The sequence below is a fragment of the Choristoneura fumiferana genome, chromosome 8 (assembly GCF_025370935.1).
Source record: "Choristoneura fumiferana chromosome 8, NRCan_CFum_1, whole genome shotgun sequence".
NCBI classification, from domain to species: domain Eukaryota; kingdom Metazoa; phylum Arthropoda; class Insecta; order Lepidoptera; family Tortricidae; genus Choristoneura; species Choristoneura fumiferana.
The window spans coordinates 4,100,407-4,127,023 of record NC_133479.1 but is presented as its reverse complement, the minus strand read 5'-3'; the positions used below and the strand labels follow the sequence as shown (position 1 = coordinate 4,127,023).

The window sequence follows — 26,617 nt, the reverse complement described above, 5'->3', positions numbered from 1 at the left end:
ATTTTATCAATTTAAGGGTTAAACACAGTAAGTAGTACGGACGGTTCATCCTAAATATATTACAATCATAACGCTAATAACTACAATTACTTTGTTCCAGGTAAGGGATAACAGTTGCGAGATATTGGTGTTAGTGAGAAATCACTAATGGATTGAGAATGAGAGGGCATGCGGTGTTCCAGCTGGTAGGTGAATATGACGGTTGTCAAATGCGGGTCGCAGCTGTTTGTACTATTATGTAATCTAGGCACGTTGTAAATAGAAAGTTCATCCTTTCTATCCAAGCTGTCACTGTCAAATCTAATGTAACGTTCGTTACGGTAACGTCTTCAGCGGCCAAGGGTCGTTATAAAGGTTACAAATGGATCAAGATAACAGAATAATAGGCGGATATGCTTTAAAGAAATTGTTAGCTTCTTGATGACTTACGACATACGTATGAGAGTGCTTTGGCTGTAGAACCCACGCGGGCCCAGGGCGGAATGGGAATTTCACACACACCATTGAATTTATTTGCCGGGTGTTCAGGTTTACGATGTTTTGTGATTGCCACCACCATCTTGCTCGCTAATCCTGCCGTGAAGCAGCAGTGCTTGCACGTTGTGTTTCAGCGTGGAGAGTAAGACAGCCGGTGAAATTACTGGCACTTGAGGTATCCCATCTTAGGCCTCTAGGTTGGCAATGCATCTGCAATACCCCTGGTGCTGCAGATTTTTATGGGCGGTGATGATCTCTTACCATCAGAAGACCCACTTGCTCGTTTGCCATCCAGTCGAATAAAAAAATGATAAACGCTCTATTGGTTAATTCCTCTGTAATTTATAATATTGTTGGGCATTGGTCACAGTGCATTCCAGCAGTGGCCCCTGACCCGGGCGGGCCCAGCAGTGGGACTGGGCACGGTCAAGCTGCGCAAGCGCTTGTACGGGCGTGGCTAAGTTTAAGGTGATTTAGATCAAGTTAAAAGTGTAGAAGCGGTGATTTATAAAACAAAACAAAAAAGTTAAAAATAAATCTCTAAATCTCTATGTATACAGGGTGGAAAGTTGTGATGCGGCAGCAATACTGGGTTAAGACACTAACTTTAGTTAAAATGTTCAGTTTTTAGTTTAGTTTTTAGTTAGTTGTCTACATACTGTTTAATTTTCTTTAAGCATATTCGTAAAAAAACAACATGCGAAAGTTTCACTTTGCAAGTAAGTACCCTACGAACTGTATGGAAAAAGTTTTGGGCGTGTCCGACACGCTCTTGGCCGGTTTTTTTTCTTACTGATTCATTCGTTCGTTTCATTGAATATTTTACCAAATCTACACTTTAATTTCATCTTGCCAACGCACAATCGGCGAACTTTGCGGTAGGCTGATTGTTGTAGTGACTATAATAGATACCTTTATAAGATTACAAACTGCCGGAATTACTGTTAAGAAACCAAATTAGCTTTAAATAGTTTTTTGCTAAACGAAACGCTAATGAAGCGGACAAAAACAAACAGGATGTCGATTTAGTATGGATTATGCAAAAACTTTACATCTAAACTAAACTAAATAAACTTTAATTTGTTTGTTTGCTATTTAATTTGTTTTTAACTTTGCCCTTCAACTGCCTAATTTAAAAGTCAAACGCTGTGCAATATAATTTAGGAACATCATACATCGACGGTTCCCATCGATTACCAAACAATTACACGCTTACAAAACAAGCATTCGACATGCTGCATGATTTCATTGTCTTTAATATTTCCAAAATGTAAAGATCCCTCGTTATTCAAACTGGTAAAGTAATAAGAGATCTGAAGATATTGGTTACAAAATGACTATGTACGTTTTGTAGAATTCGCTCCAAAATACGTCACATTAGAATTCTAAATTTGAATAATTGCGACCAAGTTAGCGATGCGTGCTGCAAACTCGTGTCCTGTTCTACTTTAGACTTTATTGCTGGGCAATAAAAGCTGTGGAGGCAGTTTAATAGCGATAAATTGTAGGAGCGCGGTTAAAATGGCGGTGTCAAGGTCAAAGATGGCGTGCATTTCAAATCGTGAATGGTTTGTGTCAAAACAAACGATTAGTCGCTAAGTTTTTTAGCTACCGTCGCGTTTTGTATTTCCCATGGGAACTTTGCTAATCCACAAAAAATACAGAACTTATACAGGACAGATACTTAATACTTTTTTTCTAAAACTTGTCTTTGAGCAACTCATACCTAATAAATAATACTAGTTAAAAAGGTTTAATGAAAAAACAGTTGCGACAGCAAATAACAGCAGGGGTGGCCTAATGGTTTGACCAAATGCCTCTCAAGCAGAAAATCGGTTTCAAATCCAAGTTCGCAACTGCAGGGCTACTACGAAACTCGAAACTCGAAGTTTGTGTCGTGCTGGCTATCTGACACATACTATTTAATACGAGAGCGAGAGGGACGGTACGGCACGAACTTCGAGTTTCGAGTTTCGTAGTAGCCCTGCTGTGCTCGAAATAAATGTGCGCCGCTATCGCTATTACCTACATTTGCAATTTACTTGTATTGTTACCCAAACTACATGTGCAATATCAAATTTCAAGTCGATTCCATTAACCGTTGAAGAGTTCCGTCCTGTGGAGACGATCCTGGCCGGACTACCAGGATGTCACTACCAGATTATTGTATTGTCACGCAATTTACATGAGTGTACCAAATTTCAAGTCAATCCAACTACTGGAAATTGGTCGAATTTAACTTGCAAGATTTGATTACAGACAGAGACAGACAATAAAAGCTTGTAACTTGATCAAGTTTCAGCTTCGCGCCCCGTGGTTTATTTGTAGGCCACATTTAGGGCCCATTTTAATATGTGGCAACTTTATAGTTTTTTCCAGCTAATGAAAAGTTTACTTCATTCATACTTATCTGCAACTAATTAAACATAGTTAAAGTTCATTAGTGTACCTAAATATATTATTCGTGTGCTCAGTTTTATAGCGAACGTTGTTTTATAGGCGTTGTTGCCTTGACCGAATCACGCGCAGGTCAGACAGTTTTTGACGATCTGTTGATATTTTTATATAACTATCTTTTACGGTTTTGTTTATTGTGCGACACTGTCGCTATCATCAGACACGCATATTGATAAATGGGTAGTATATTGGGTAAAAAAAAAGATTTTTGCTTTTTTGCTGACTATACTTTTTGTTGACTACTTGCATTGTCATCCAAACTACATTTTCGTACCTAGGAAATTTCAAGTTAGTGCTATTAATTCTTGAGTTATGTTCTACGGACACGATCTTGGCTGGACCACCAGGATTTCACTACCTGATTATTGTATTGACACCTGGTGTACATAAGTACCTATGCCAAATTTCAAGTCAATCCGACTACTGGAAGTATGTCAAATTCATTCAACGAATTGTGTCCAATTATTTTATTGTGGACCTTCCGAACAAATCTAAACTAGTGACACCGATTTTCACTTACAATAGCGATTTGACTTTATTTTATTATTAAGTTTTACATCATGTCCCACGAGAGTCTATAAGTAAGTAAAATCATACGGTTTGTATTTATAACTGAACCTACCACTGGGAAATAACACACTCAATTCTAAATTCTTACAAGGCCATAAAGGAAAGTTCAATCAAACATTGTCTCTTTTGTTGAACTAATGGCTATTGGACCTGTGTTTCAGCCTCACAATAAACCGTTAAATTTTATTACTGGCCACTTACATTTTATAGGGGAAATCGAAGTTCGAATTTCGAATGATAAAGAATCCGTCTACCGATCATCTTCGCGTGCATGGAACAGAAAAAAACAAAAGGAGATTAACCTAATTCGATGCTCCCATTATGGCATCCTATTTCGATACTGTTTTATTTTATTTTTAAGCCCCACCGCACGATAATTGTTTGAACCGTGAGTGTTACATTTCTTTCAAATTATCACTAAGTCACGCGCATTCGACCGACCTTTAGGTCCTATTAAACTTTGCCTACACGCTACCAAACCTTCTTTATATTTAAATTAGAGTCATAAACTTAAATAGTGAAGTCATGTTGTTATTTTCTATTACTGTCATAGTTTATTGATAATTTTGTTTTTGACTTGATTGCTTATTTTCAAGGCATCGTTTAATGCCTTCCTCGGCTAAATTAATATTAGACGTCGTCTTGTGTCTATTAACTTTTATTAGAAATTGATTCTTAATTTAAAGGTTTTACTGTTAGGGCCATATATTGAAATTAATGTCACCGAACTAGTGTCTAATGAAAATAGGACTGTTGATTACCTACATAATACCGTAATGCAAAACATTTACAAATTAAGTAGGTAATCTGAAGATGCGTCTGAAGATGGCTGCAATAGAATTCGAGCAGAAAAAGTAGGTAGCAGCATACGCCCACGATTTGGCGTTCGTTGTAGAACTCCCTATTCTGTGAGAATTTCCTAAAATCCGTCAATATCCTTATCTACGTCCTAAAGGGAAACTCAACAGAAAATTGCAGGTTTCTGGTCGGTGGATTTGAGCTGGGCGTTGATGAGTGAGTCAGACAATCAGACTATTTATTTTTATGTATAAAATATCATTATACAGTGTGTTTATAGTACGAGGATGCTATTAATGAAAACAGGCATGGATTTTTAACAAAAAAAATACTCAATCATCGTTCAATAATAGAGTCTTTTATTAAAGTATATTGGCCCGAGATTAAGTCATAACTCCGCCCTGGAAGTTTAATTTAAATAAATTAGATTATATCACCCCCTTGATCCCGGGTTATCAGCGTGATCGGTTAATTCCAGTAAGATTAATGTGTTAACAAATTATATTTCATGCTGGCATGATGAGGTTTGTCCATTTACGTCGGCGGCAGATAACGTGTCGAAGTGCGTCAGCCTAGCCACAGAACTAATAACATTCTGAATACAAATCTCCGTCGTTTTAGCATGTCATGTTACTGAAACCAGCACCAATAGGTATCTAACACAACCAAAGCGTGCATAAATATCTGATATAACTCTACTTCCAGGGCCGGTAGAATGTGTCAGATATTTTTGCACCCTCCGCTGTGGCTATTATTAATGCAGGTGACTGTACCTACTATCCAGTGAAACGTCACCATTTTTAGAACCACAATCCTTAAAACAGTCCATTTTTACCAATTAATTATATTACAGACGGAACTAGGCTGGGAATCTAAAACATGGGTTAAGGCACATAGTAGCTTCGACTTTTAGCTCGCGTGACATGTCTGTTCCTTATATTATTAACTCTGTGGTTTTAGCCCTTGTTACATCTTAAATTAAACTAGATTACTTGTACGTGTTTTGGATTAATATCTGATGTAAACATGTTTTAGATATTGATGACTTGCTACATTGTTGCCACTGCCAATTTAAGTGCTACGAATGTTTTCTGTTTTTTTTTGTTTAGTGTTTAAAGAATGCACTTTCTTTGTATAACACATTGAAATAAGTTGGTTAGCTGTTAAAAATAACTTGTAAGGAAAAGGCAGAAACAAATTGTCACGAAACAAAAATTAAATAAATTATGTATATTTTACAATTTCCAAAGCATTGCCTAATCACAGAGCTTTTTTAATTGCCAAATGCACGGATGTCATAACTGACAAGTAGGAACAGTAACGAAAATGTATATTAGCTGTCAAATCAGTGTACACGAGTGTGAACCCAATGATTGACCACCGCGATGACGGGAGGCGTCGAAACTAATTCCACTTTGATGACTTTCTGATTGGCCCGTAAGCCCCAAACGCACCGACGTAATCATATGTAATGTTATTTTAAAACATGCTATGATTCATTTTGACTCCTTTGATCTTTTGTACACACTTAACCAAATTAAAATTTTGTTAGTAATATTAAATCTTAATGGGTAGCGAAATCGGATACCTCTATGGGAATGAGCCTTATTCCAATTTCGATTGTTTCGAAACTAAACGACGTTCGAATTTTGAATTATTGTTCATTGTCAAATATCGCTGGGTTGGCCGTATACGTTATAAAGAGTGTCCCAAAAAGGACGCAAGATTTGAAATTGATGAAAAACACATTTTTTTTTTCGTTATAATATATTTGTATATAAAATATTTAAATACATAAAATAGGGTTATTTGTGGAATAATACGTCAGGCAAATGTCCTCCTAGGCTTTGCTGGCACATACGCACTCTTTTGTCAAAATTTTCTATGACCATTTTGCATAGATGCGGCTGAATTTCTCCAATGCAACGTCGAATTTCCTCTTTTAAAGCATTGCCATTTGAACGGCTTGTTTTTGGACGACCAGTGGAATGAACATCATGAATCACAGTTGATGAAGTCAAGTCAATATTCCGGCCATATTTTGCACGGAATTTTCGAACCGTACACACGCCACTTCTTTTGAAATATTGTTCAATAATAAAAACGCGTTTATCTTTCGTAAAACCCGCCATTTTTACAAACCCTTAACATTCAGCTGTCAAATAGTTTTTTTTAAGGGTTGCCAGCACTAAAATACAAAAATGGCGGCAAATTTAAATCTTGCGTCCTTTTTGGGACACCAGATATTATAATTCCCAATGATTCAATACACACGCACGTCCACGAAAGTCATGAGTTTGAGGGATGTTGTTTTAAGTTCATATTTTATTCCCGTTAAGTTCATGTCATGCCACTTAGCCTCAACTGTCATTCAATACAAGCGAAAAGGATAAAAATATCATCTATACTTATAGAGTAGCTTAACTTACTGACAAACAACGCACAGCCTATACCACTGGAGTCTTGATATTTGGCAGAAACATTTTTTGAAATGCACTAAGTAGAGATTTGTCGTAATTTCGGATTGCGAGCTAGTCAATTATTTTTCCACGGAAGCGATCTGCGGTATAGAGCTAGTTTTAAATAATAGAGCGTATAAAAAGCTTCTTTATTGTTTTACAAACCGAGTTGTGGAAGAATTTTTAATTAATCTTAAAATAAGTACATAGATATGGACGTTTTAAATTTTCATATATGACACAATGACCACAGAAATTAAATTTTTGAATGACTGAAAAGCAGATTTCATTCGCTCGTTTCTTCCGTACTTTTCAAAAGATATTGTTGATTTTAACGTCGCTCGTTTCGTTTTCCTGTTTTGTATGTCTGCTATTTTTAAGAGACAATTGTTTATATGCATTTTCTTTTTTGTACCTAACTTCCTGTTATGTAGAGTTAGTGGTAGAGTACAGGTCGATTCACAAGAGCTGACACGAATGGATTGAACGAATGTAATGTCACTTAGACATTTTGTAGGAAAATGGCACACACGACTTTTTCATATTTGTGTGAAGTGTATTCAAATAGGTAACACTCATATACTTTCATTCACTCATTCGATCCATGCGTGCCAGCTCTTGTCAATTGATCTGTACATGAAGGGATATTGCCACACTATTGGTACTATAGTTGGCATCAAAACTTTGTGCTCATTTATAAATCTAAAGTGAGCTATCATTTCAATGATCATTGCAGTAACAAGTACAATGATTGATTAAGATCATTGCGTTAAAATGTTTCGTAACGCGTGCTTGCGAATAATGACTCGATGAATTATTAGGCCGTTTAATGATTAATGATAATTAATTCATGCTAAAATACTTATTAAAGAAATGAAACATGACGGAGGACCTAACGTCTGTGATTAATATGAACTGCAATAAAATTACTAAATAAAGTTGGGTAACTTCTATTTTTTTTAGCACCAAGTCTAGTTTATTATATGTAGAATAGATAAATCTCTGTGAGATAAATGCAAAAAATATTTTAATTGTTTTGTTGTCACTTGGGCTATTGGGCCGTAACAACTCGATTCTCTTTTGGAACATCATCATCATTATGATCATCATAATATCAGTCGTAGGACGTCCACAGTTGGACATAGGCCTCCCCCATAAACATCACTGGGATTCCTAACGAAAATATTTACTTCATGTTACTTGCAGTCCAAGTTTTAATTAAAAAAAGCTTGATTTTATTTTACTTGATTAATAACAGTCTATTGACTAAAATAAAGAAGTCTCACTGCTGCATTGATATAAACACACACTTTAGCAATACTTTTTTAAACGAATAAAAAATATATTTTTGTCTATTATTTTTAGCAATACGGTAGCTCAACAAAATCTAAGATTTTTTTAATTTATAAGAGATTCGTTGTTATAAAAAATATCTTAAATGTATTTTACGATTAAGTAACTACTCTTGTTTCTAATGATAAGTATATCAACTATTGTCGACGACATTGTCAACAGACGGACAGACAGGCAATTACTTACGTTGAGAAACGTCTACACAATCGTTTTAAAACTGGGGCATTGCTACAGGCCACGTTAAACTGATTTAATTTCTGAATTATAACATATCTTTCGAAACAGGCTGAACCTGTAATCAGTAGTAGAATAACAATATGTAAATAATATAACAAACTAAACGTTTTACATAAAAATATATGTGACGCTCGTGTATAGGTGAAAAACTTACGTAAATGACATGTTGTATGTAGTAGTGCACGAAAACGCAGCAAAGGACGTCCACCAACGAGATAGACGGATGACCTGGTTTAAGCCGCGGGTTCACGGTGAATTCAGGACGCTTCGAACCGAAGCGACTGGAGGCCTATGTCCAACAGTGGACGTCCTACACCTGAACATGATGATGATGATGATGAGATCATATTTTAGCTTTTAAAAAAATACCTTAACTTACAGTAAAAGAGCATGCGCCTAAAAGAAATTACACCTGTAAGTGGATTGTGCTTAAATAAAGCTAACAAAAACAAACAATAAAGGCTATGTTTGCGTACGTAAGAGCAAAACCATGTTGGCGATGTTCTGAACAATTTTATGGTAAAAGCGGTCAGCGACGGTAAATGTCAACTCGTCTCGAGCGGGTTCACTTTTGGGACACGCTGTATGTTAAAATCGTGAAGTGGGTTGTGCAAATTAAAAAAAATGTGTATAGTGAAATAAACGAATAACTTACCAGTCGAGTTTAGTTTTTTTCGAATTCAGTTTCTTTTTACAATTTATGGTTTTTGACTTGTTTCGATCTAATAGTAGTATACTAATATATGTATAAAGTGATCCGGGGCTATTGTAGCTGGGGGGATGTTGTATCTGAGCCGTCTGATGGCGTCCTTACGACGCCATGTTCGCCATGTTCATGTGTGTTGTGTGAAGACAGTCTTCTGGCGAATCCCCACACTACATGATGAGGAAAAAAAACACCCCCACTTTACGTCTATGGGAGGTACTCTAAAAAAAATTTTTTTTGATTTTTTTATTATATCATGTTGTCGGCATAGTTTACATATATATTCGTGAAAAATTACAGCTTTCTAGCATTGATAGTCCCTGAGCAAAGCCGCGGACGGACGGACAGACAGACAGAAAGAGAGACATGGCGAAAGTATAAGGGTTCCGTTTTTGCCATTTTGGCTACGGAACCCTAAAAACCGGCCAAGATCGTGTCGGACACGCCTACGTTCTGGTTCCGTAGCTATTACGAAAAAATCAAGTAATATTTTCTAAGAATTTCGTATTGTGTACGGAATCTTCCAAGTTGGTATATTTTATACCTCAGGGTGCTATTTACTTATTTTATTTGCTATAGGTAAAATGTAAACAAAACAACGTCAATTATTGTTGTCTTAAATATTAAAATTCACCCATTAAACTATCTAAACATTTACATTTCTATATTGAAATACATTATTCTAGTTTTTATTACAATGCTACTTAGATTAGTAAAATGTTTAAAATCCTTGAATGTGCCGAATCTGGCGGCTGAAGTCGGTTTACATTTAGTTAATTACCTAAAGCATTCAAGTATAGTCATAAATAAATTGTAGTGTTCTTTACCAATTAAATACTAATAATTCAACTATATCAAAATGTATCTTATCTTTATCTTAGGCAATGTCAAATATCTGAAATACCTAATGGCGCCACCACACTAACGAATTGCTCGTGAACGAACCTAACTAATAAACCGGCCACGTGCCTCCTGGGCTACTACGAAACTCGAAACCCGAAGTTCGGCAGGGCTACTAGGCTACTACGAAACTCGAAGTTCGTGTCGTGCGGTCCCTCTGATACTTACACTATTATACGAGAGCGAGAGGGACCGCACGACACGAACTTCGAGTTTCGAGTTTCGTAGTAGCCCTGCTGTGTCGGACTCGCGCACCCAGAGCTCTGTACGATTTGTGGGTATATCACCTGAAATGCCAAATTTGCGTTCAGTTAATGTAACTGAGTGAAACTTACCTTGCTTTCTCGTTAACCGAAATGTAATTCCTGTTAATCAATATTTTTTTAATCTAAGTAAAGTTTCATTGGTGAGATTCAAGAAATCCGACCCTCAGGAGACCCCATTCCCCCACCCCAGGGTTTCTCAAAGTGGGGTTTGCGAACCCCGTACGCGAACCCTTAAGGGTTCGCTATTCGACGGTAGGGGGTTCGCGACAAGGTTTACGTGATGGTGGCTGCAAGACTGGCAAGATGATTAAGATTGGTTTTTGGAGTCTTTTTGTATTTTTTATTTCAACTCCAAATTTGTTCCCATATCGAAAATACAAACTGAGACATGGATGCACAGAAAAACCAGAAAAAGAGACCAGCGCTGGGAATCGAACCCAGGTCCTCAGCAATCCGTGCTGCGTGCTATAACCCCTACACCACCGCTGGACAGGAATCTAGACACGAATTTTTCCTATGCATACATATCTCAGGTTGCTGGGTTGATTACCAGGGCTGGTCTCTTTTTCTGGTTTTTCTGTGCATCCATGTCTCAGTTTGTATTTTCGATATGGTTTCACGGGATACCCGTAAAAGTAACAAATTTGGAGTTGAAATAAAAGATACAAAAAGACTCCAAAAAACCAATCCAAATTTGTTACTTATTTGTTTGTTATTTGTTGTTGTTAGTTTGTTGTGTGTTTCAGTTTTGGGGGAGGTAGGGGTTAGCTGTCGTCTAGAAACTTTAACAGGGGTACGTGGAGCCATAAGTTTGAGAAACCCTGCCCCACCCCTTCATGATACATAAAAAAAGGTTAGAATCCTGAGATTAGCGAGGGATTCAAACCCACGAGATGCAAAAAAACTTTGGTCTCGTGTGACACATACAAAAAAACATGTTTTAATTTCTCACAACCGGCGTGTTCTAACATGAGTGTGGCAGGCCCACGATGAATGAAACATTTGTAACAGCAACTAGTTATTAAATCGCAATAACAATGGCCGTCGATCGTCAGTCGATTACGTGTCGCAACGGAATCGATTATACGGCAACCTGCTAAACGGATTGTTGTGTCGTATCTGTGGATCTTAGCCACAGAGCTAATAAGAGGAATGGAAATATCAAGCGACCTAAAACAAATCGCGCATATGGCTAAAAAGTTTATAAGCCATATTATCAGTAGTAGTAATTATTAAGTAGTAAGTGAGCCATCTGCCGAAGTTAACAGCAAACAAGAAAAACACATTGTAGGTACCTACAATGGCAGTCAAACTCGAGTGTCTATTGTGTTGTATAGAACTCATTTGACGTCGCCTGTCAGAGTTTTGATGTGTGCGCTACAGAAATCAAAAATTTAACTTCTTCGATAAACATTATGTGTAGGTACCATCAGCCAAATAAGTGGTCTACCAATTTTTAAACAAGCTCCTATCAAATGAATATGTCGCTAAAGTCGAACTTGCAAGTTGACAGACACGTCTATTGGCAATATTGTTTTATAACATGCAAACGATTATTCAACTTTAGGGTGGTAGACCACATATTTGGCTGACGGTACGGTAACTTTAGTGTAGTTTGGTAGGTAGGTATTAGAAAAAAAAAACATTTTTAAAAGCCGTTGAACTAGCCGTTCAGTTTAGGGGGTATGATCTCATCATTATCATCACTATATCGGCCTATATACGTCCCGCCGTAGAGCACAGGCCTCCTCTAAGAATGAGAGGGCTTGGGTCATTATTCCCATGCGGGCCCCCTGCATATTGGGAATATCACATACACCGTTAAATATTTTCGCTGGTGTGTGAGTACGATTTATATTTTAATTATTTGCTCCTGTTAAATGTGGGAGGGCATTTTTAATTTAAATGGCGCTAAAAACTTTTTTTTTTTTCAGAATTAGATAATTCTAGATTCTCCTTGCTCAGAATCACGAGCACTATTGATTTTTGTCAGTTCTGTAACTTTTTTTAATGCAGTTTACAAAATGGACACATAATTTATTTATGGAAAATTGGGGATGTTTTTTGTCTTCGTCAAAATCAATAGCTATAGTAATTTGCAAAATGCCTGGAACAAATAAAAATGCGGAAACAAACGAAAGGTGCCGCCTTTTGGCCTTTGGCACATAAGAACGTGAATTGTTCAAAAGGGCTAATTGTAAGCAAAGATAAGGATAAAATATGATTATTAACATATGCGTTAGGATAAACATTCACATTATGTACTCCCGTGTGTGGTCCCAGTGCTAGCGGGAAGGGTTCGCAAGTTAATATTATTTGTAATACTTTAAAAACAATATTTTAATTGGGCGTTCGCGTATCATAAATAATTCGTGAATGCATCATAACATTATCATTTTTTGGAAATATTAGAAAGATATCATTCCATGGTAGTGACGTACACATGAAAGTGACATTTGCACAAAAATGAGAAATAGCCAAACACTATGACAAAATGGAAAAGTGTCAGAAAACAACAAGTCACTTTCTTATATAAACCATTAGAAACTTACGTTAGTATGTTTTGAAGACAATTTTTTAATATACTTATGGATATTGCTACTCCAGCAAAACACAAAATAACGTTAATTTTCGTCATACCAATATAACATAAATGCTTAAAAAAAAGAATCGTTGAGCCAACAGTCTGTTCATACAAACAAAAATACCTACTAACTAACCTTTCACTAACTACACTTTGTTAATTGAACGGGTATTGTCATTTAACACTTAATATCTAGTAAATTTTTCAATTTTTGAATGAAAATAAAACATTGCGAAAAGTGTCCACCCCGCTCTCACAGCCGCCATTGCCCACAGATGCAAACGATGCACTTTCTAGCTCGTTAACCGGTCGTTAATAGAATTGCAATTACTTCGCCGTCGCAGTAATAGGCTTATTACAGGCCACTCGGCGTTTGCGCACCGAGTGCTATCATTTGCTTTTACGCACTTTAGCTAAAGGTCAATAATAATCAGGAAGCTGTATAAACACGTATGTTATGTTATGTTATTTAAGCGTTCTATTTTTTAAACATGTTAACTGTTAGATCTCGTAGTTGGATTGGGAATTCCTGGCTTTATGTATAATATCGGGTGTCCCAAAAAGGACGCAAGATTTAAATTTGCCGCCATTTTTGTATTTTAGTGCTGGCAACCCTAAAAAAAACTATTTGACAGCTGAATGTTTAGGGTTTGTGAAAATGGCGGGTTTTACGACAGATCAACGCGTTTTTATCATTGAACAATATTTCAAAAGAAGTTTGGCGTGTGTACGGTTCGATAATTCCTTGCAAAATATGGTCGGAATATTGACTTGACTTCATCAACTGTGAGCAGAGTGGTTGCAAAATTCAGGGAGCTCAATTCATGATGTTCATTCCACTGGTCGTCCAAAAACAAGCCGTTCAAAGCATTGCAATTTGAATTTTTGAATCATTTTGTGTTCATGTTCATGTTTTCATTTGAATTGCATTGGAGAAATTCAGCCGTATCTATGCAAAATGGTCACAGAAAATTTTGACGAAAGAGTGCGTATGTGACAGCAAAGCCTAGGAGGACATTTGCCTGACGTATTATTCCACAAATAACCCTATTTTATGTATTTCAAGATTTTATATACAAATATATTATAACGAAAAAAAAATGTGTTTTTCATCGATTTCAAATCTTGCGTCCTTTTTGGGACATCCTTTATATCGTCATCTATACTATATACCGATGATTCTGCCAATATCGAGATTGAAAAGGACATTATCGGGGGGCCGTCTTTGTACTGTAGCTCAACTCAAAAGTACCTATAGCTTAATCATAATCCATTAGTACTTTGTCACTATCACTAAAACATTCCAAATTGCCACTAGGTGCAGGTGGCACTAGTTTTTGCAGGTGGTAGGACCTTGTTCAAGGTCCGCCCGGGTTGCTACCACCATCTTGCTCGCTAATCCTGCCGGGAAGCAGCAGTGCTTGCACTGTTGTGTTTCGGCGTGGAGAGTAAGACAGCTGGTGAAATTACTGGCACTTGAGGTATCCCATCTTAGGCCTCTAGGTTGGCAACGCATCTGCAATCCTTCTGGTGTTGTGTCTATGGGCGGTGGTGATCTCTTACCATCAGAAGACCCACTTGCTCGTTTGCCATCCAGAAAAAAAGGTATACCTACATTGTTGTTACCTGCGAAAAAGTTTTTTGATATTCAGCTACTTTTAACTTGACTATGCTAATTATTTCCTCAAAAGGTAAAGTAAGACAATAAGTTTGTTTCGACGCTGTAATCGTAAAAACCTTGCTTTCGATTTATTAATCATCGATTTTGCTCGCAATTATTTCCATCTAACAAAGCAAAGAGGCCAAAGCCCTGCCACGTCCGTATTCAATCTGAACAGTTCCCATTATTGTTCCAACCAAGAAAACCCTGATGTGTCAGTCAAGTTTTTGTCCGATGCAATCGATTCGACCTCGATCGGTTTAATTAAGAAAGTCATTCGGAATCGATCATCGATTACGGATTTATCGGACAAAACAATCGAAGGATCGAATCGTGGCATCTCAACGTTCGAAAATTGAAAGTGCTCGAAATGGAACCATTTTGAATTTGCCCTATTTTTTTATATTAATTCTAACTGGCCAGTAATGAAGTCAAACATTAAACTGAAGTGGAAATTTCAAATATGGAACTCATAAAATTATACCTTAAACACTCCCAAGAAACAAAATTATAAACACAGCTGGGGAGAAATGTGCACTTCCAGCAAATACTTAGGCACTCAACTTTCTTTACAATCCCAATAGCCTTCTAATATATTTCACCACAAATCAAAGGTCAAAGGAGGTCAATTATGCGTAGGTAAAGAAAACAAGCTCTCCAGTATCTATGTATTATATCGTAAAGGAAAGTTCATCTGTCCTGTTGCCCTATAGAGAAAGGTTGTGTCTGCAAAATCAACATCCAAAATTGGATAGCTTCATTTACATTACTATTTTATGGCTACTTGAACAGTTTTGCACATTTTCAATGCAAAGACAGTTCTGTCTTACTTTACAAAATATAGAATTAGTTTAGATAGTAAATTGAAAATTAAGATACTTACTATTGTACCCCAAAGCGAAAACCAGAGGCTGATGCGTATCTCAGCTGTAGTCTCTATAAAAATTAAAAACGGAAGCATTATCATTTGTCAACCGTACCTAGTGTATGTATCAAAAGGTATTCAAACAAGTCGATCGGAAAAGTAAATCAGATCTATCCGAATAGAAATCTAATTTAATATTTTTATCATTCACACACACATTAAAATAATTCCAAGTGAAATTGCCCGTCTAAATGAAAAGCCAAATTGGATCCAATTCAGTTGCAATTCGGCACAAATGAACATGGACAATGCGACCAATCAGAATCAGTGGGCCTGCTACAGTTTACCGCAATACTCCATAAAGCAAGGTCAAGCAATACCTTAAGTTCACTGGCCTACTGGAACGGACAAATTGATAACTGAATACAAAGAAAATCAGACTCGAAAGAGACCAACCACAACATTTATCATTCCATCAAGAAATATCACAAAGCAAGTTGGCCTTAACTCTTTAATTAATATGTTTTGACATATACTTCTTGATGTATTAAGATTAAGTTTCAAGTTGACTGGCTACCTAACAAACAATAGGTTAAAACACTTCTATGACATTTTAGATGATTGGTACTGGCACTGAGACGAGAACATAGAATATAATTTAAAAATAAAGCTATACCTTTTTTTTTTATTCGACTGGATAGCAAACAAGCAAGTGGGTCACCTGATGGTAAGAGATTACCACCGCCCATAGACACCTGCAACACCAGGGGGATTGCAGATGCGATGCCAACCTAGAGGCCTAAGATGGGATACCTCAAGTGCCAGTAATTTCACCGGCTGTCTTACCCTCCACGCCGAAACACAACAATGCAAGCACTGCTATTTCACGGAAGGATTAGCGAACAAGATGGTGGAAGCAATCCGGGCGGACCTTGCACTAGGTCCTACCACCTGCACCTGGGAATTAATTAACATTATTTGTAGCACTACACCCAAAAAAAACATACAACAAGTTAACAAGGAACCACAGATTAGCTCGAAATATGTCGGGCATACCTACATGAGTGACCCGTGTTTTCGTATTTTAATAATTACATTTATAACTACTTTTACATATATACGGTCACGATCGTTAATATGGGATCCACTTAAGATCGAATATCTGTCATTTTGTATGACAATTCAAAGGATTTTTTGAAGAAAAGGGTCTCAAAATAACTCTTTTGACCGTACATACATACATCACGCCTCTTTCCCAACGACGAGGTAGGCAGAGACTATTTGTTTCCACCTGCTACGATCACAGGACATATCTTTCGCTTCATCGACTATTCCTACTTTTATTAGTATGGTAGCTTACATTTATAGCATAGTCTCAGGGACAGGGTCTTTTTTCGGAAAAGATAATCATTAAATCTTTGCAGTAATGACTTCATCATTTTACTAATTTTGGCAATGTAGGTACCTACCTATCATTGCCGCTCGAAGGGATAAAATAACAAAACTAAAAACCAACTCTCATTGTTTCAGATTCACTGCAACAAACGAAACAGATAACATAACTAACCTAACAAATTATGAAGGAGTCATAGACTAAAACAATGATACCAACATAACAAAATGGCGCACAAAGTGAAGAACAACCATTACGTGGCGACGCACCGGTCGGGGGTCGATTCACCATCGTCAGGGGCTTACTTACACCGGGGGTCTTCGAGGGAAGAGAATGACAGCCATAGGGCGCCTTCTGAGAGGACACTGTCGGAGTATACGGTGAGAAATATTAACGCATTCATTGTCGTATCATCCTTGTCTTAATGCGCCGCTATTGCGTACATTGAGTAGACACAGCAGGGTAGGCAGTGCTGGTGGCGTGCTGTTGCGGCGCGAACTACCAACTGTCTCTCTGGAATCGACCCAATGCACACCAATTAGTGAAACGGTACAGTCAAAGAAACTTAATCGCTGGAACGGAACCTTTGTGCTACTGATGTCATATTGACATTCCATGCATCTGCAAAATCATAGAGAAATTGATCATGAAACGGTCCCACCCTGGTACGCGATTCAGTTTTCTAGTCTAGAATTTCTAGAGTCCAGAGTTTTCTTAGAATCTACTGTATATACGTAGCAACAAAGACAGTAACTTAACTTGTCAATAAGGTAAAGACTATTTTTGATCAACATCCCATAACATCCTGCTTCTAATGGCTAACTAGAAAGAGTTGACATAACAATCCTTAAATTATTAAAAGTAACAGAGTTAGGTATGTAAATATTCGCAGACATTTTCTTTGGTAATGGTAGGCTTAAAAGGTACGGGTACACACAATGATAAAATAAGATTTTATTATCCTTAAATTGTCATAATTTTAAAAAGTTCATGATTCAAACCTCGTCGTTACCTTACAGTCCAAAAAATGTACATTAAAAAAAAAGTCTTGAATCATGTTCACTGTGGCGAACACTATCAATTGAAGGGTTATAAAAATTGCATAACTATATTGAAAAGTTACTATTACATAGCGGCATCTGTTTGAGGTGGACCTCTATTAACAGGGTCCTATTTACCTACACTTGGTCTTTAAACTGCTGTAATCCCTTATTCATTAACTATTCTGCTGCTAAAGATAGACATTCAATTCAAATTGACTTCCTTGGATTAGTACGTAAGTCTATCAAAAGCTCAGAAAGTACTTAACCTATGTTCCAACAACGTCAACAAGACGTAAACAGCGCAGCGTCTAAATGCAGTCACGATCAAAAAACAGTTTGGGCGTGCGTCGGCGCGGGTCGCGTCGCGAGCGATATGGCAACATGCGCCCGCGTCGATTAATTGACCGGAATGTGCGCTGTGGTCCAAGTTACGAGCGGCTGATATGATTGTATCACTATTTTACTATACCTTCCTCCTTCTTCTTCAACTTAAGAGTTATACTCTTGTCGGTGGAGTATCTTCCACACATCCCTCCTTTGAGCCATCCTCTTGACCTCTTGATACGACGCGACGCCAACTTTCTCCTTTATCTGATCGATGTAGCTGCGCCTACCTAAAAAACCTTCCTAAAAAAGAAGAAAGATTTTCATTTGGGCCAAATTCTACACTAAAATGTACATAAAAAAATTAAACATTACACAAACCAACCATAAATAAAAAATTAAATAAAATATATTTTATAATCTGCTAAGTATTCTTATTCTTTTTTTTATTTCAACTAAGCTTAGGTACTATGGACAGTTTCATAGAAAGCCTCATTAGTATTAAAAACTCAGATTGGTCAATGCTATGTATAACAGATTCCAAATATTTTAATTTTGAAATTTCTAAGTGGGAAGTCTTCGTTTACATGTATTTTCCAAGAAGCGAGTGCAGCTTCATTAATAGCTGGGGAACATTAGATGTGAGATCACAAATGTTGTAAGTCTTCACTTCCCCCTTTAACTAATAATTAATATATACCATGTTCGTGATTTTCACTCATAACTACACACTAACACCGGGACTTTCTCCACCAAGACTTCAATCCCCATGCCCACCCTGCCTGAAGAGATCTGGATCTTGCTATTATGGTCTTCCCCACATGCTTTACTCGTACCTTCCAGTCAGCAGTGGCCTTAGAGGGTGGCGACAAGGCAATCGCCCGGGGCCTCGCTCTTGTAGGGGCCTCGCGCAACAACCCAAGCAAATTTAAAAAATATAGATTTTTAACTATATTTTCGCATCACTTACTTTTCACGAAGGACAAAGGGCCTCACAAAGACCTGCCGCCCGGAGCCTCGCAATGGGTAAGGCCGCCGCTGCTTCCTGTATTTGGTTGACGCCAAAACGCTTCGCTCTCAGTTCTCGCACCACCCTCAAGTGTAAACTCAATATTAGCATTGCAAACGCTCATAAACCTCCGTACTGATGTGCGCCCGCGAATAAATCCACGCCATCTGTTTTTGAACGACGTAAACAATCTCGTATACATTCGGATTCCCGCGATTTGAGCTGATTTATTACGGCTGCTATGTTGGACACATTGGGCTGATTGGACCGCCTGCGGTCAGGATTTAAATATTTCTGCGAAACAGTGATGGTGCCGCTGTCGGTGAACTTATGTATGACAACGTGCGTGCTTAAAATAAAAAGGTGTTAAGCTTAGTTTATGGAACTGTCAAACTTAAGCAGATTTAACGACTTCATTATGTTGCCATTACTGTGTCTGTCCGTTTTCGATCAAGTTTCTTTAACTGAAGAACGCACATGCTAAATGCGAAATGCTTTCAGCTTGATACCTACATAGGTATCAAGCTGAAATTAACATGAAACACTCAAGTCTACTACCTATTGCAGCAGCGAAAAATCCAAAGTTTAACCCCTTGTTTCACCATTCACCATCTATTGATTAAATTTATTTGACGGATAAATGTGATGCCATCTCTGTTTGTTTTGTTCGAATAGACAGACGGCATCACATTTATCCGTCAGTTAAAATTAATCAATAGGTGGTGAAACAGCCCCTAAGTCAACGCAATCAGAAGATACAGTCGTTAAAAAAAGTGTTTCGATACTAATTTCCAGGTACTCAAAACCGTGTCCTGTATCAGTCAGTTATCCTAGAAAGTTAAAGTTTGGAATTATAACTCTTACAGCACTCCCAATAATATAAGAAAAGTTTGAAGATGTTATTTTTTTATGTCTATCTATGTCAGTATCCAATCATAAATGACCCCACACTGGTACATTTCTCTTAGGAGCAGGGCTCTGGTGGGCATTTCTATCTACCGTTGTACCCTGAGTTTATCTCTCCGATTTCAACAAAATTCGGGAGCTAGACTCAGTCCATGATTCCGAGCTAGAAAAACAGGGTCTCCAGATGTGTCCCCAATATTGTATAGATGTCCGTTTTGTTACGAATTTTTCTTAATATTTTTTGTAACAAAACTGAGACATCCATACAATATTTTGGGGATAGGAACACATCTGGAGACCCTGTTTTTCCAGCTCGGAATCATGGACTGAGTCTACCTCGCAAATTTTGTTGAAATCGGAGAGATAAACTACACTACAAATTTGCACGGAAATATCGATGCACAAATCCGCTCGCTTAGCCACTTTTTCAAATTTAGCTTTAGAATTATTAAGAAATAAAAAATATCACGTTATTGTCATTTTCAGACAATGGACGAACGGACCCGTTCGCCGTCCGGCGAGCTGAGGGACCACAGAGAGCACCGGAATGGCAGACGGCCTCCTAACGGCTCACCCCACGCCGACTCCGACGTGTACGTCACTAGCGGGGCGTACCGACCACCCTCACAGATCAGGTAATACATACAACACCGCAGAAGTGTCCTTATGTTAGCCGTAGCCACTGTTGGGGTCCCCTACGTCAATTTAGCCGACAAAAAAAACGTTTTAAGTCCACGCAATAAGAGCGATCTTCCCGTCGGTAAACGTCGTTTAGCGTCGGCCGAGCCGATCGACGTCTTTTTCGCTCTTATTTCAAATTCAAAAAATTCAAAATTCAAATGATTTATTCAGTAAATAGGCCGCAATGGGCACTTTTACACGTCATTTTTTTAAACTACCAGCGCTTTCGGAAAGACCATCATTGCCAAGAAGAATGCGCCGCAAGAAACTTGGCAAAGTCATTTTTTCATAAAAATATAATTACAAATAAAATACTTAAAAACTATATTATACAATTAAAGAAAAAAAAATACAAAAAATAATAATAAAAGAAATACAGGGATGTATGGGGTCCCTTAGTTACAATACTAAACACTAACTATATCTAAACTATATCTACGTTCAGTAGAAGTGTAGAATGCTTCCACCGTCATAAATTTTAAAATAGTAATAACAATAATTTAGTTCTGAAATATACATTTCAGGTCAAGTAACCAATAAGCTTTTGGATTTCGAAGGCAAGTTCACGTCTTCGTGAACATAAAGCGTTTTTTGATCGGCTAAAGCCGATTCCCGTCGATAGGTTTGTGGAGACCATAGGACATAGGCCTCCCAGAAACACCTTCAGTTGCTTCGGTCGGAAGCGACCTGCATCCACTGTGAACCTACGAGTTTAATCAGGTCGCTGCGCTTTCGATCTACGGCTGCAGAATTGTATCAGCAGATTATACTTCCAAATTTTTTTTATACATTACCTATATGATTCCTAAGGATAAAACGAACAGGTGAGTTACCTGAAGAGCAATCACCACACATAAAATAAGTAGAATTACGGGTGCGATGAACTCGGATTGCTACACTTGTAGGTAACCCGATGGGACTCGAGTTGTAACGGCGCCACACTACTAGTAACTAAACTTATTTCTTGAAGATCCCTAAGTTGTCCAGGGATCTGTCCGAATGTTGGCACTATAGGCAGATTCCAAAGCTTTACCGCGCGCAAAAAAAAGTTCCACGAGAAGCCAAACTGCGATAGACTGCCAGCCTTTAGGTACTCCCACTAGTTTTGTTGTACAGTTCTGTTATAACAGAACTACGGTGATTTTAAATCCCATTAGTACTTGCCACCGGTGAGCATAAAAATAAAGGTGTAGTATCTTTTTTTATGTTTGGCAGTTTATCTGACTAATTAGTTTACCTATTTTTAACCCGCATTAAAAGATTACTTGTCTTCGGACCCACGAGTAGTAGACGCGAATTTGACAAGGCCTAACGGTTTTCTCGTTGGAAAAACCTTGTTTTTACTTAAATTCCCAGTTCATTTGTTACGGTACAGCGTAACTATTAATCCAGTGAGCCCATTCGCAGCCACCATAATCGATTCGCAGCTCGATCACAATCGATTCGACGCGAACGGTCGATATGTGGGTATCTGTGGCGTTTGACGGCCTAGATGTGGGGTCGAGCCAAGGGGAAGTGCAAAATTCGAACTTCGTATCTTACCGTCCCGCTGACGTGAGCGAGTGCTTTTTTATATTCAGTCGAGGGCATAAATATCTATACAGCTATAGCATTAAATATATGTAGACATCGACCTTATGGTTATTGGCATAAAGTTGGTTAGATATTTTTACATCTTGGGGGATAGACATTATTATATGTACACTATGTACATCTCGAATAACACGACCGGCCATATGCGAGTCGGACTTGCTTGCGAGGTTTCTGTGTTTATAGTATATTTACGGCCTTGACTGTGCCTGTGAAAATGTTAGCTTAAAAGTGTTATATTTAAGGCCGTTTATTTGCCTTCATTTGTACTCATATTGTTATATCAAATTAAAAAAAAAAACAGTATCTTATTCGCGGACGCCATTTTTTTTACAGCTGTTAATATAAGGTGGTCATTAAATAACTGAAAACCAGATAATAGTTTGCTCAGAATTTAAAGTACAATCAATTAAATTATGTTTTAAATCTGGTTGTGTTTGTGTTTTTAAATCTTTTTTTAATGCCCAGTCTAAAAATAACGAAAGCAACATGCGCCGATTAAATGTCAGCGAGAGGGTGCATAATATTATATAGATAATACTGGTCCTTTTGCTGTCAGTTTGATTTTTTTCTATAAAAACGTCGAATCACAACTGAAAAATACAAATCATGAGTGTAGAGTTAGATATCAAGTAGAATTAATGGGTCACTCTTTCCCGGCCCGGATAATATCAACATGGAAATACCGACCCTGTTTTTCGTGTACACGCCCATAGAAACTGACATGAGCTTCTATGGGCGTGTACACAAAAAACAGGGACGGTATTTCCATGTCGGTATTATCCGGGCCGGGAAAGAGTGTCACCCGTAATTACTGACTTAGCAAAACACGGGAATACTATTTGAGATAATGAAAGAATTCGAAAATAAATGCAATCAACCAACTTAAAGTGAAAAAAGATTTTGGGGTGTCTGAGGTGTTCAGATATTTAATTAACACCTATAAATATATAGCAGTCTGTCTATGCAGCAGCGCATTTCACGCTGCGCCTACGCAATAAGTCATCGGTTCAATAATTAGGTCGTGAGCACCGTTCGTTCAACAATGCCTTCGAGTCGTAGCATAAATCCAGTAGGTAGGTCAGGTGTTGAGAGGAGATTCGACTCGAATAACTACTATATAGTCGAATGATTGTAGTCGTATGACGACTATAGTTTTTTTTTAATAACTGAACCAACTTTGGAAAGTTGAAACGAGGGTTTTCATTTCAAAGTTCAATATCTCAAAGCCGGCTGAAACGATTATTATTAAGCAGCAAAGAACTACCGTAAGGAAACTCGTTTCCACGTATAATAACCACATGGAAATCAGTTCAACTGTTTGAGACCTATAAATGCTACAGAAAACAGACAGACAACAGGACGTATTTTAGCAAAAATATTTCCAAAGCATTGTCATGTTACTCTTTCATTTCACTTTTGATGTTACTGAAAGTACCTAGTTCCAAAATAAAAATAAAAAATATTGAGGTTTGGAACGATTTTGCTAAAATAAGTTTTATTGAAGTAAAATTTTGAAAACTAGTATTTTTGTGTTAAAAATCCCAGGATGGAGGTTGAAAACGTAAAAAATATCATATAGCAGCCATTTTGAAAAACTCGCGAGTTCATCGACTCACAGAACGACTACTTTTAAATACAGAAGAGTACCTCCGGAACTGCAATCAGACTAGCGAACTAGTTGAGTTGCCAGCATGAGGGAGGCGTAGACTTTCTGTCTTTACTTTTTATTTCATCACAGTGATATACCTCTTAGGTGAGCGGAAACACGCTGCGGTGTTTGTTGATCATATACTGGATGTATACTGCGCTCGGGCGTATTTTAATGGGTTTGGAATTCGTTATACGTTGCTGAGTGATTGAAGCAATTTCTGCTAAGCGCAGTTTATTGTGTTTTGGGTTAATAGTCGAATGGCAAAGCATAGGCATAGTAAAATTTTACTAGTGCATAGGTTTGATGTTTGCAATTAATTTCTGCTTGGAGTCTCATTGTCATCATCCGAGCTCCTCTTAGAATGTGAGGTATTGGGTTGTTGGTCATACTCCATTATATACTCAGCGGCACAAAATTGGCCCACTTACATAGAAAACTACCTATTACTGCATACATTTGAGGGCCAGATTTTTTTCCGCTCAGTATATTTTTCTGCGAATTGCCGTAGAGCAAAATATAAACGGAAAGAACACAGTTTTCATAACCACTTAGAGGCACCCATTGTAATTAATAAACTCTATTTAATTATTTTGGTTATAGCGGTTATAACTAGTAATAAATATCCTGTGAAAATTACGTTATTACCGCCGGCTTATATACTCCCCACTGCTGGGAACCAGCGGGGCTACTACGAAATTCGGAAATCAAAGTTCGTGTTGTTCCGTCCCTCTGACACTTAGGTATTTAATACGAGAGTGAGAGCGACGGTACGATACGAACTACGAATTTCGGAGTAGGCCGTCAGGCCTCCGCTAACACTGACTGGGCTACCGGCTCACGCGGGCCCAGTGCGGTTCGGCAACTTCACACTCACCATTGAATTTCATTGCAGTTATAAACAGGATTCCCCTCCATGTTTTTCTTCACTAAAAAACTTTTGGTAAATTTCAAATGTAGGTATTGATCTTTTAGCACATACATTCCTAGAAATACAATCCACAAACTTCTGCTTGAGATGCAATGGGTGTAACTAGTAACCCTACTACAGCTTTTTGTAAGTATTACAAGCATTTTCATGGTATTTGTATGGAATTATCAGCCGCGATGGCTGCGCGAGCGCAGATACTCGCTATGGGTAATTTGCTATCAATCTGCCGCGTTTATGCAAAGGTTTTGTTTGCGAGGGCGCGTTGCAGTCGGGCGGCAGAGACGTGGCGTTTTTGATTAAAAAAAACTGATGGTTACAATACAATACACTGACTCTTTATTGGACACCGTACATATAGGTAGTAGGCAATGCAAAAAACAGAGGTACATACTCGTAGAGAAAATTGTCCAAGCTAAGCAAAGCATCAAAACTTGACTTAACGGCATGAGGTCAAATTGCTTAAATAAAATTCTAAAAATACAGAAAAGCAGTCAACGCGGTGTTATGGAAGTCCAATAATAAATATTCCTCTTGTATACAATAAACATACTCGTACATTATGTAGGTTGGATGACAATGCCAGTATCCTAAATACTAAACAAAAAGCTTTATTTGTCTTTGACGACCAGATGGCCTAGTGGTTAGAGAACCTGACTACGAAGCTTGAGGTCCCGGGTTCGATTCCCGTGTCGGGGCAGATATTTGTATGGAAAATACGAATGTTTGTTCTCGGGTCTTGGGTGTTTACTATGTATTTAAGTATGTATCTATCTATATGATTATAATTATCCGTTGCTTAGTACCCATAACACAAGCTTTGCTAAGCTTACTTTGGGACTAGGTCAATTGATTTGAATTGTCCCGTGATATTTATTTATTTATTTATTTATATGTATTAGTTTATTGACTTTATAATTATGTATTAGTGTGTACCTATATATGTATGTATGTGTATTTATAACGAATTTTTGAGTAATTTAAATTTCGGTTCTTTTATCTTTTCATTGTACCTACTTGTAGTGTCTACTCTTGTGTCTGATATCCTGTCAATCGTTCAAAGCTTAACTGGAAGAGATCACTTTAAGGGATAAGTTCGCCTTTGTACATCTTATTATCCTGTGTTCTGTTATTTTCATGTGTTTTTATGTACATTAAAGAGTTTTACAATACAATACAATACAGCTTCCAGCATTTTATATTTTTATTAAAACTTACTTACAGCACTGTTTCCTTAGAATACCTAATGGTAGCATTGATATAATATCAATTTTGACTACGCAGTATGCTCAAATGGTCATATGTCTCAACTAGGCATCAGAACCACTGGTAAACTAAATAAAAGTACGTATGGTGTCGAACACAGCGTTAATTATTTAAGCAACACCTACATAACAACTAAAATTACTTTATTAAGAAGAAGACACCATCAACTCTGTTAATTAATTTGCTCTGTTAAATGCAGTCACATACTTAGGACCGTACTCAATCAAGCGTTCAAACCGCCGCGTGCGACCCGCTCGTCTAGGCTGCGCAGTAATTCGACACGTTGCTAGATCCGTTGGCATCGGGCGGGACTAACGGTCCCTAAATTAATAGGTTAGCGGAGTGGATGCCGGCTCTGATATGGCCTAGATCATCTGGGGGATAGACATCATCGGCCACACTCAGCGTCGGCTTGAAAGGGGGGATCTAGACTTAAGGTCTGACCCAATAAACCGTATTATATTACCATTTCCGTACTAGCAACGTGTCAGTCA

At 37.7% G+C, this 26,617-nt stretch overlaps 1 protein-coding gene across 2 annotated transcripts in view; it reads left to right on the top strand.

Annotated features, from left to right (window-relative positions):
- The window catches only part of LOC141430169 (uncharacterized), a 167,510-nt gene that overhangs the window by 124,450 nt on the left and 16,443 nt on the right, over nucleotides 1-26,617 (top strand). For both annotated transcript variants that reach the window (XM_074090742.1, XM_074090743.1), the window contains exons 3-4: nucleotides 16,863-17,105; nucleotides 20,494-20,642. In XM_074090742.1, coding sequence (XP_073946843.1) covers nucleotides 16,953-17,105; nucleotides 20,494-20,642 — 302 coding nt within the window. In that variant the 5' untranslated portion in view covers nucleotides 16,863-16,952. The remainder of the gene's footprint in view (nucleotides 1-16,862; nucleotides 17,106-20,493; nucleotides 20,643-26,617) is intronic.